The following is a 12,333-nucleotide window of genomic DNA, read 5'->3' as shown; positions in this document are numbered from 1 at the left end:
GAACTTCCGGAAGCGCGTGAGGGCTCATCCGGACTCTGATTGCGGCGCGGTCGGCGGCTACGGCTTTGTCTCGACGAGAGGAACACGATGGTGATCTTGGATTCACGAGATTCATCACGGTTAGAAAGTTATTGTCGAATTACTAAACGGACGAAATTAAGCTTAACTGCATGGCGGTTTCCGGCGATTCTAAGCTGCAGCGGACGGTGGTGACGAGCTCAACGTGGTCTCGAGGCGCGGTGGCTCCGGTGGCAACTCAGGTAAGCTTTCTCCCTTCCTCTTCTCTCTCTCTCTCTTTCTCTCTCTCTCTCTCTCTCTCTCTTTCTGTCTTTTTAAAAAAAACAAGTTGGCCTTTGGAGGTACCTTGGGGTTGGGGTCATCACACTTACGATTCTAGTTCAATCCAGGGAAACATTTGTGATAGATATATGGATCACGGATAAGATTGATGAACAAAAAGTGTCGTGGAGCAAGTTCGGGACCACTTACTGGCTTGATCAGGACAGATGGAGGTTTCTTTGTTGAAGAGGAGAAGAAACTCGCAATGGTTTTCGGTAAAGACGGAGACGAAAAATTAGACACAGTGAAAGTCTTTGGAGAGGATGGATACTTTAGAGAATTGGATCTTGGAGAGTCTTCAGACAAAAAGTGTTGGCCACTTGTGTGCCCTTATGTTCCAAGTTTCGTGCAAAACAAGCCACACAAAAGCTATCCAGAGAAGCGTTGATATGATGGGAACATGTTGAGATATGATAATAAGCGAATCAAGCACAAGGATATGATCGATCGTCTGAACAAGATTTCTTCTTATTATAATAAATTTTATTCAATCTCATTTTCAAGAAAACTTGTAAGAGAGAATTTATCACAATTTATAAGTGCATACAAGGCACAAACATAAAAAAGGAAGTGGAGGCAATATAAGTGTATTAGAACAGTTGACAATCCAATAATAATAATAATATAAAAGCATGTTATATACACACACTGACACAAGTGTATGTTATATACACACACTGACACAAGTGTGTGTTCCTCTAAATTTTCAGTTAGATTATGTATATTGGTTACATGTTTACAACAATCTATTTTCAGTCCACATCATTTTCACTATCTTATATATCATTTTTTTAATTTTCACATCACAATCCAACACTCATTTAATTTTTATTCTCTAAAATAATTTTGTTTAAAAAAAATTACAACATCCTATCTCACCAATTTTAGTCATACTTTATTTTATTTTATGTTTTTTTTGTGATTACATATTATTAATACAAATTATCGTTTTAAATTAAAACAAATAATTAAGAAATAAATACATTTATAAATACTTTTTATTTTCGAGTTTATTTTATATATTAATTTTTTTAAAAAAAATTGCAAGTGGGGGATAATAGCAAAAATATAGTAAAAAAGATGGGGTTTTTGTGTCTAAATGAAATGAAACACGTCTCTATTTATAGAATATCAAAATGATGAATTTTGATATAAAACTTTTATATATATATATAGTTATAGTTATAGTTATTATGATATAATTGATGTTAAATAATTGAGATAAAAAGTTATAAAATATGAGTTTCCAATCAATTTCGTACACCTGTCTTCATTCATCTATTTGCGTTGCAATTAAAATCCGAGAGACAAACTTAATATTTTGGTCCAATAAACCTTTGTTACGTCATATAAAAAAGACTCGTGTTGTTTTTTCAACGCTGTGATAAGTTTCAACACTAAATTGCAACATCATGTATTTTTCTTTTAGAACAAACCATTGTAAAACTTATCAACAATTATTAATATTTATTTACAGTCGATAAATCTTCCATTGTAAGTAGTCTTATATCAATATACGAAACACAATTCTGTATATATTTGTTAGGAATGATTGATCGATTGATTGCTTAATTTTTTAACATATAGAATTTTATCACCGAATTTCAAACCTTTAGCTGGTACGTCTCGGGTAGGATCCGTCTCATGCAACTTCCACTATCAATCGAATGGGGTTTACACAAACACTAAACGCTTTTCTTGTATAAAACATGACACCAAATGAAGACAAAGTAAATAAAAAGATCTAAGCAACTTCATCGCACAAAGACATGACTCGAACAATGTTTCTTCTGTTAAGTTTCGAAAGCATGTTTATTTATACTACACCCTCACCCAAGACTCTTTTCAAATCTGATGTAGATTCTTACTTGGATCTCTTATCTCCATTGATGTTGAAAACAACTCTCATATATCCCATTCCTAAGAGCATCCCATTTGATATAACCCTAGATCTGTGAGTCCTTGGAATATGTTTTCAACCCATTCTTCAACACCCCATCTGAACATACTTTCTAGCTGCAGCAAGAAAAACCAAGACACGTCCAGCCTGAATTCTTAGTAAAAATGTTGAATTTTCTATTGTTTAAATTTGTCTTGTGATTGCACGGAAAAACAGTCTTAAAGCCTCCAAATCTTGAACCTCCATGAATCGGTCAGGTTTTCTTTTGATTTTTCTTTCAACCTTGGAGACAAATGGATTGTACTTGACATCGAAGAACATATGTATCAGATCTTTCTCTATGAATTCCTCAAGCTTCTTATGTCTCTTATACCAGTAATCAGAACTCGGATTTGTTATGATATCACTTGTTAGGCTTTTCAAACACATGTCCAACTCATCGATTAATAATTCATTATATGGCTTATATACTATAAAATGTTAGAAATTATTGAGTTGGACATTACTTATATACTAGACATTATTTGTCTAAACTTCCAATGTGAAATTTTAATTGATTTCACAAGAGTAGTCCTTTGATGTTCATGTTCCTCTTTCAAAAGAACTTAAAAGTTTTACAGCTAGAGAGCCTAGAGGCATGTGCATAGTCAGTCTATCACCGCACTAGAAGTGCGAGTTCTTATCAGGCCCATGTATTATTAGCCCAGCTTCATTTAGGGTCTTTTGTGTCTTCAATTATATAAACGATGATGCACCTTGGTTAATATAAGAACGGAAACGCAAATAGGGTTTTGAAGGGTTTGTTCCAGCTCGAAAACTATGACGACGATGTTGGATCTTCCAGACGAATTGATAGATGATATTTTCTCTAGGGTTCCCTCAGAATCTGTGAGAGCAGCACGATCAACGTGCAAAGCTTGGAACGCTTTATTTTATCGATGGTTTGCAAAGAAGATGGAACATAATGTTAAAGTAACATGGAAGAAGCAAGGGAGTCAGGTGAGTCTAGGATGATCATGATAATGGATCATAATGTTTATCTAAACATCATCGTCGTCAACAAAAACCCATCAACAAAGCGTCTAGGCAAACTTACTTTCCCAACCCACAAGGTATCTCAAGTCTTTATCACTGCGATGGTTTGTTACTATGCATCTTGAAAGACAAAAAAGGTGGATCGAGACTTTTGGTTTGGAACCCTTGTCTGGGAAGATTCGAAAACGCGCCTCACGCGCTTGACTCTTTTCTCTCCCAAGATGCGAAGCCTTTTGTTTTCCCTTCACCGTCGCCGATCTCGGCGGCGGCTCCCACCCGCCCTCATGGCAAAAAAGAAACCCCCGAAAAAGCAACCCTCCGATCGTCTTCCCACTGGAGCGACCAACCCCTCCTCTAGCAAGCAACCCTCGTCGGCGCCTGATTCATCCTCAGCCGCTAAATCAAAGAAACCCTCTGTCTCCGCTCTGGCTGGATCCCCCACCCAGACGACTCAGACCCCCATCCCTGCCCAGGAAGTCTTTATCCCTATTCTGGCCATAGACACCGAAACCCCCAAATCCAAAACCCTAGCTACAGTAAACCCTATTGTACCTGGTTCCGCAACCCATTCTTTGGCTCCTCCGGAGACTGGAAAACCCACCACAATAGACAAAGCTCCGCCTCCTATCGCGGCTCAACAGTCACCGGCGGACCTCTGGAAAGGCTCTGTAAAAGAAGCTTCTGTGAAGCTCTTTCCAAAGGAGACTCCTTACACGCTATATTCGGGTGAGAAATGTGTAACGATTCCAAATGCAGTGGTTGAGAAAAACAAGAAAGCTTGGGAGTGTTTCATCCTGGGCCAGTTCTATGAAGAAGCCCCTGCTCGTGGAGCTGTTCATGCTATCGTGAATGGAATCTGGAGTCGTCAAAGATGGGACATAACAGTCAACAAGATGGACGGAAATGCTTACCTTTTCCGTGTACCCTGCCCCAACGTTCGGCGCCGTATCCTCAGCCAGAACCTGTGGCAAATTGATGGCCAAACCATGTTTGTTGCCAAATGGTTCCCGGGAATCCAGTAAATTAAACCTGAGTTAGAAATGGTTCCTGTCTGGCTTGAGCTCACTGGTGTTCCTCTACAGTTCTTCAACAAAGACGCCCTTCAGGAGATTGCAGGGCTTGTTGGGCATCCTGTGTGCTTACACCCGGCAACGGAAAACCTCACTAACATTGAGGTTGCAAAAGTCTATACTGTCATTGATCCTCGTGAGCCTCTACCGGAATTCGTAAGCACGGTTTGAAGGAGGTGACACAAGGAGAATAGTTGTTTCTTGTCCATGGCTTCCCTCTCGCTGTGAGTCTTGCAAGAAATTTGGGCACACCATTTCAAGATGCAAATCTGCTCCCCGAACCTGTGAAACTTGCAACTCGGTGAAGCACACTACCGCTGCCTTCCCGAGAACAAACCACCTTCCTCCTGACCTCAGGAAACAGAAGGGCAAGGCACCTATAAAAAGTCTGCTCCCAATTGTGGGTCAGCCAAAGACAGCTCGGAAAGCGGAAGGAACTAAACCTGTGGAGACGTTCGAAACTGTGGCTTCAAACTATGAGGGCACATGACCTCAGAAGAACTCAGCTGCTGTCCGCTCCTCTAGTGAGCAAAGTGATCACACGGTTTCTACCCACCATGATTTGAGCAAATGAAGTCTATATGTGGACTTATCAGCTGATGGTAAACTACCTAAACAGCGATCTAGCTCTACCTCCTCGTCCGATACATCTCTCTCAGGGGATGAGGATGATCCAGATGATGACAGTGATGAGTTCATTGAGTTCTTCTCCAAAAGCTATCAGAAGCGGGCGAAGTTGAAAGCTAGGGCTAGAGGCTCTTAAACCCTCTAACCCCCCCCCCCCCCTTTTTTTTATGGATTTCTTTTCTTGGAATGTAAGAGGAATAAATAATTCTGTAAAGCAGCGTAGCTTTCGGAAATGGATTCGTAAGTATAATCTTTTTTTTGGTTGCCTCGTTGAGACTCATGTACAACAGCTTAATGCGGTCTCTACGATTAATAATATCTTGCCTGGCTGGGTTTCTGAGGAGAATTATTAGTTTTCTGATCTTGGGAAGCTCTGGGTTGTCTGGAAGCCTTCAATGCAGATGAAAATAATATCTAAGTCCCTCCAAATGTTCACCTGTCTTGTCAAACTGCTATTTCAGTCGTGTGAGTTCGGAGTTTCTTTTGTCTACGGTTCAAATTGCAGAAAAGAACGAAGACTATTATGGGGCGAGCTTGAAACCACTTCTTGCTTACCTCAGCTTTACAGTCTTCCTTGGATTGTTACGGGTGATTTCAACGAGATCATCTCACCTTCAGAACACTCCCGCGCTGATCAATCAACCTCCTCAAGGGGTATGCGAGACTTCAGGGAATGCCTTCAAAGGTGCTCCCTTTCTGATCTCCAGTTCAGTGGTACTAGTTTTACCTGGTCCAACTCATCAGTCTCCAAAAAGCTTGATCGTGTCCTTTGTAATGAAGAATGGTTGGAACAGTCTCCTGAATCTATTACAGTTTTTGGGGAACCAGGAATGTCTGATCACAGTCCTTGTTGTGTTCCTTGATCAACTGAAGCCTCTGCAGAACCGGTCCTTCAGATTCTTTGCCCACTTGAACCTGCACCCTGACTTTGCAGAGCTTATCAAAACAACTTGGAACTCTTTGTCTTTTCATGGTTCAAAGCAGCTTTGTGTGTCTAAAAAGCTAAAGCACCTGAAGCCTCTTATTCGTTCATTCCATAAAGAAAACTACTCGGACTTGGAGAAGCGAGTCCAAGAAGCTTTTGATCAACTCACCCGATGCCAACACCTGTCTCTAACCTCCCCAAGCTCTACGACCTATGAAGCAGAGCGGGAAGCCCATTCCAAATGGTTTGAATTAGCACGAGCTGAAGACAAATTCCTCAGGCAACGTTCTCGGATCCAATGGACAGTGGATGGGGATGCAAACACAACCTTCTATCACCGGGTTATAAGGGTCAGACAGAATCAGAGCCACGTCCACTTCCTCATTGATGACGATGACACGGTGATTGATACTCTTGATGGAGTTAAGCAGCATGCTGTAGCATATTTCCAACGGCTGCTTGGTGGTTCTAACGCGCCAACAACCTCTACGCCAGAGGACATTGCTTCTCTCATGCAAGTTAAATGCTCTCAGGATGCTATCACTGCTCTATCAGCTCCCTTCACTGACATGGACATTCAGGATGCCTTCATGTCTCTTCCAAGGAATAAATCCTCTGGACCGGATGGTTACCCTGCCGAGTTCTTCATCGGAAATTGGAAAGCTGTTGGCCGGGACATGATAGGTGCAGTCAGAGAATTCTTGAACACAGGGGAGCTTTTACAGCAATAGAATGCGACCCTTATCACTCTGGTCCCTAAGAAGGTCAATGCCAACAAGATTACTGAGTTCAGACCTATCTCATGTTGCAATACAGTCTACAAAGTGGCCTCAAAGCTCCTTGCCAACAGACTAAAGGTACATTTGCCGACCCTAATCTCAAGCTCTTAGTCGGCTTTTGTTCCAGGTCGTCTGCTCGTTGAGAATGTTCTTCTGGCTACAAAACTTGTCTCGGGTTACAACTGGAAAAAAAATCTCAAAGCGTTGCATGCTAAAGGTTGATCTCCAAAAAGCATTTGATACCCTTGACTGAGACTTCATTCTCCATACCCTGGAAGCACTTGATTTCCCTCCAGTATTCAGAAACCTTATCAAGAAATTCTTGACAACAACTCAGTTCTCAGTGGCTATAAATGGCGAGTCTTGTGGCTACTTCAAAGGAACAAGGGGTCTCCGCCAAGGTGATCCACTCTCTCCTTACCTATTTGTCCTTGCTTTGGAAGTGTTCTCTCAGCAACTAAAACAGAAGTACTTAGATGGATCTATTGGGTACCATAAAAAAACGTCTACTCTCAAGGTCACACATCTCTCCTTTGCTGATGACCTAATGATTTTCACTGATGGAACATCCCGCTCTGTACAATGCATTGCTGATACTATGGAGGAATTTGCCTTATGGTCGGGTCTGAGAATGAATAGGGCAAAGACTGAACTCTTCACTGCTGGTCTGAACGATGCAGAGACTCTTGACATCTCTAGGCTTGGATTCAACATGGGTTCAATGCCAATCAGGTATCTTGGGCTGCCATTGATGTATAGAACGCTAAGGATATCAGATTACAGATCACTGTTGGAAAAGATCTCTTCAAACTTCAACTGCTGGTCTGCTAAGGCATTATCCTTTGCTGGCAGGAGACAGCTCCTATCTTCTGTCATCTATGGATCCATAAACTTCTGAACCTCTGCTTTCATTCTGCCTAAAGGATGCATAAAGAAAATTGAAAGCATGTGCTCTCAATTCCTATGGAGTGGAACTGAAACGAAGAAATGCATTGCTAAAGTTTCGTGGAAAACTGTTTGTCTCCCTAAGCGTGAAGGTGGCCTGGGCTTAAGAGATATCAGTCTTTGGAATAAGACTTTGTGTTTAAAGCTGTTCTGGAAACTATTCTCTAAAAGTGACTCCCTTTAGACTAGCTGGGTGAAAGAATACCGAATGAAGGACGAGAACCTCTGGTCCCTTGATGCAGAGAAAACCACATCTTCGACTTGGAAAGCGCTGGTGTCGTTGAGGGGCCTAGCAGCTCAGTTCATCAGAGCTAAAATTGGGAATGGTCAGCGGATAAGCTTTTGGTTTGATCACTGGACTCCTTTAGGACCATTCATCCACAAATTTGGTGACTTGGGGCCAAGGGAACTATCTATCTCTCTCTCCGCTACCGTCTCTGAAGCTTGTACTCAATCTGGCTGGCTTCTTCGTGGTGCTCGATCCCCAGCAGCAGAGGAGCTACAGATTTATCTCACATCTATCCCGCTTCCTGCTGTCTCCCCAAAAGACGATTACTATGCCTGCGAGATTGAAGGAACCGAGCTGAATAATTTCTCTACTCGTAAGACATGGAACGTGGTTCGAAATAGAGAAGAGGAGAAAGACTGGACTCGAAATATCTGGTTCAAGGGTCATGTTCCCCGTCAGGCTTTCATGGCGTGGATAGCTCACCAAGACCGCCTCCCTACCAGGACGAGATTGATAAGTTGGGGTATGAATATATCATCTTCTTGCTGTCTCTGTAACAGGGTGGATGAAACCAGAACACATTTATTCCTGCAATGTGAAATCAGTGAGGAAATTTGGGCTTTGGTTCTGCGGAGACTTGGGCATTCTCATCGCGCGTTCCACACTTGGATAGCTTTTGCAGAATGGACAGCGTTGAACGACTCTGTAACAAGTAGAACCCTTAAGAGGCTGGTCTCACAAGCTACAATTTCAAGCATCTGGACTGAGAGGAATAAGCGCCTTCATGACTCCGAATCCCGAACTCCAGCAGCTATTTTCAAGGTGATTGATCGCTTCATCAGAGATGTCCTCCTAGGAAAAAGGAAGCTCAAACGCTTTCAACCCCTGATGCAGCTTTGGTTACGATATGAGTAGCAATCTTGATCTCTTTACTGTCAACTTAGCCTTGTTTTTATTTTTTGCCTTAGCTAACTTGACCTAGTTTAAACCCCTTTTGTATAGTTACAAACTCTTCTCATATTTATATGAAATTCACATTTTGGCAAAAAAAAAACCCTTGTCCGGGACAAACAAGGTGGATCGAAAGAGGACGACATGCTGACGTACGTGCCGAGTACAAGTACGCTATCGGGTACGAGGGAGATTCTTGTCATCGTCGACACTACAAAATCTTGAGGTTTATAGATGCTAAAATCCAAGAAGACTTTTTATTATATGAAACGTCCGATTTTGGCTCTAGTTCATGGATGCGTCAACGTTTTAATGGGTTTAGAGGTATAAAGTTTTTCGGTCGTGGTGTTTCTCTCAAAGGAAACACTTACTGGTGCGCTACAGACTCACTAAAACAGATCGCTCATATGGTTTGTTTTGATTTCACAAGAATGAGATTCAGAGGGCTTCAAACTCTACCGTTCCCTCATCGGTTTGAACATCTCGTTATTCTGTCTTGTGTGAGAGATGAGAAGCTTTCGGTTTTACTTCAGTCTAGGGAATCACTTGTGGTTGATATATGGATCAGTGATACGCTTGATGAACAAAAGGTGTTGTGGAGCAAGTTCTTGAGAGTGTGTATGTTCAGTACCTTTTTTTTAACACTGAATATATCATAATATTGAGGTCCAAAAGGACAAGTTTGGGAGCACCCCTGAGTTATAACACGAAGAAATAGAGAAGACAGAGGTACTAAAAAAAAGAAGACGACATAAGAAGAAAAAGGGAGGAGGTACCAGTAGGTACTTGTAAGAGCTTAATGCTCAATACTATCAGAAAAGGTTATGAAGGACTTGAGGCAGAAGCCAGTAACCTTAGATCCCTTTATCTTTACCGCACCAGAAGACATGTGTTTGACGCATCCTCTTGTATCATCTGATGGAGGTTTATCTTTACCGCACCAGAAAACATGTTCAGTACCTTTATCAGGAAGATCTCAGATGGGGGTTTCTTTGTTGAAGAGGAGAAGAAACTCGCAATGAGTTTTGGTAAAGATAGAGACAAAAAATTAGACACAGTAAAAATCTTTGGAGTGAAAATTTTTGGTGCAAATCAAGCCACAAAAAACCAGTTTAGAAAAGCGTAGATATGATGAGAGAACCATCAGACAAAGAGTGTTCGCCACTTGTGTGCCCTTATGTGCCAAGTTTCGTGCAGATCAAGCCACACAAAAGTAGTTCAGAGAAGCGTTGATATGATAATAAGCAAATCAGACACAAGGATATGATCATTTGAACAAGATTTTTAGTTATTTTCAATCAGAAAGAACTGTACTATATATGTTATAATGAATTTTACAAAGGGAAAGTTTCTAGAAAATGCTAGATTTTCGAGTCGAGACAACAGCCGAGCCGACCAGTTAGCTACCGAGTTTCGTACTGGTTTTTCTATTTTAGTTTAGTTTTCTAGACTACTTCAAGTTTAATTAATAAAATGATGACTTTTTGATGTAAAAAAATGAATTAGGCTTTGCATTATATTCAATCTAAACAGAGATTGGTTCATCAACACATGAAGATAAAAAGAAAGTGGAGGCAAAGGAGTGTGTACCAGAAGAGTTGATGATCCAACAATAATACAAAACAAAGCTTCTTTTAACGCTTCGAGAATTGTGGTGCCTTACGAGCCTTCTTGAGCCCAACCTTCTTTCTTTCAACCACTCTTGCGTCACTAGTGAGCAAACCTTCCTTCTTCAGAGGCGATCTACACTATATAATCGAAAAAAATCCGACCAAATCCAAACCGAACTCTAAGATAACTAAGAATATTCAAATGGAACTAAATTTCATACCTAAAAAGACGATTATATTGAACCGAACCCTAATTGGATATCCGAACATCTATACCTAGCTAGAGGCATTTCTATACCTATCATTATACTAGAAGTGTGAGCTTTCAAGCCCATGTATTGTTGGGCCAGCTTTTTGTAGGTTTCTTTTTATGTTTTTAAACGATTAGAGCTTGATCTGCGCATTTGCGGGGTTATTTGTTTTTGCTTAGCTTAGCAAAAAAAAATATTTATCTTATATAAATGGTAATATACATTTTAAAAATTTATATATATTAAATAATTATTTAATATATTTCTAAACACAATCATTTTATCATTTATAATGAATAATTTTATTTTATTTTTTAATCTATCAACTGGTACAACCATATTTTTAAAATATAACTCGTGTGTTCGTGCAAATGTACTAGCGACGCTACGTTTTATATATCCATATGAAGAGATGCGGGGTGTATGGACTAGCTATATGCTATCATCGCATTGTTTGTGTTTGTGTGACGCGCTAGGCGTCGTGTGTGTTCATGTTAGAGCTAAACTTCCATAATGGGAGTTCTATTTACTCAAGTCAGTGGTTTGCGTGTTTAGCATCCCATACCTCACGGAGTAACTCCCATGTTACTCACCCCTCTTATTCTTTCCTCTTTCAGATGAGACTGACGAGCTGGAGTGATTGCTATCAGGCTGGTGCTTTGTGAGTTCTATTTCATTCCTTTTTCACACTTGCGGTTTTATGCTTTTATCGATATTTTCGGGATTTATTACGTTATTATGTTTATGGCTATTTATTAGATTTACGACTTCGGAGTTGACTTTTGAGAAGTAATAAATTGAGATTTCAGACTTTTTATTTATTTAAGTTATTCTGGAAAATACGGGTGTTACATTTTGGTATCAGAGCGGGGTTCCGTCCCGGCTCTGACCCGGGATGGCGATTTGTTGGGACATGGTTTTGACCCGGTTTTGACTCGGTCTTTATTCGGGTTTAATCGATTTTAAAAGATTTTTGAATCTGGGGATTTGGGAGTTTTAAAGAAAGAAAAATACAACACATTTCTGTTCAGTACCTTCTAACCCAAGTGTCTTTTTATTGACGATGAGTTTATCATCGTCATCCGCACTCTAGCTAATAGGGTTTCAACCAGATGTTCGAGATATAGATGATGTCACAGTTTGATAGATAACTTAGGTGTGTATCAGTTTCATCTGTCGTGTTTGGAGATTGTCCGCATGTGGATATGTGATGTTGTTGCCACCACCCAAACTTCAAGCCATCGCTCCACGAGTTTTTGTTATTGGAGATTATGTGGTATGAGATGTGAGCCATGAGTTGGCATGTTTTATTCGTGTGTATGAGTATATTTACTGCCTTGGAGGCATGGTTATTTTGTAGACTCGTGGGGATCGCTTTTGGATTGGGTGCGACAGCTTGAGTTGTGTGATATTGGAGTTATGCTTGGTATGTTTTCCAGTTTTTGGCAGTGTTGATCATTTCAGAGATGTGTCTGTTTGGACAGCTGACATAGAAACGTTGGGAGCTATTTATATTGACTGCGGTGTACCAGTTATGCTTGGAGGGCTGATTGGTTCAGAGACTCGTCAGAGATGGAGTTGTGTTTTGCGATATCATTCTTGGGATGGACTGGTTATCACGAAACCGAGTACTGTTGGATTGCCTGAGGGCAAGAGTTCATATTTCTGGAGC

The 12,333-nt window shown here is 40.6% G+C and overlaps 1 protein-coding gene and 1 pseudogene across 1 annotated transcript in view; both read left to right on the top strand.

Moving 5' to 3' along the window:
• Positions 1-918, top strand: part of LOC106297876 (putative F-box protein At4g10740) — a 1,833-nt gene extending 915 nt beyond the window's left edge. Inside the window, exons 3-4 of the mRNA XM_013734025.1 lie at positions 162-260; positions 425-918. Of these exons, the coding sequence (XP_013589479.1) occupies positions 162-260; positions 425-727 (402 nt within the window). The 3' untranslated portion in view covers positions 728-918. The remainder of the gene's footprint in view (positions 1-161; positions 261-424) is intronic.
• Positions 919-3,058: 2,140 nt separating this feature from the next.
• LOC106297875 lies at positions 3,059-10,033 on the top strand (annotated as a pseudogene).
• The last annotated feature ends 2,300 nt before the right edge of the window (positions 10,034-12,333 follow it).

This window comes from Brassica oleracea, chromosome C6, assembly GCF_000695525.1.
Source record: "Brassica oleracea var. oleracea cultivar TO1000 chromosome C6, BOL, whole genome shotgun sequence".
Classification (NCBI taxonomy): Eukaryota; Viridiplantae; Streptophyta; class Magnoliopsida; order Brassicales; family Brassicaceae; genus Brassica; species Brassica oleracea.
The sequence above is the reverse complement of the archived record's forward strand: the minus strand, read 5'-3'. Positions and strand labels throughout refer to the sequence as shown.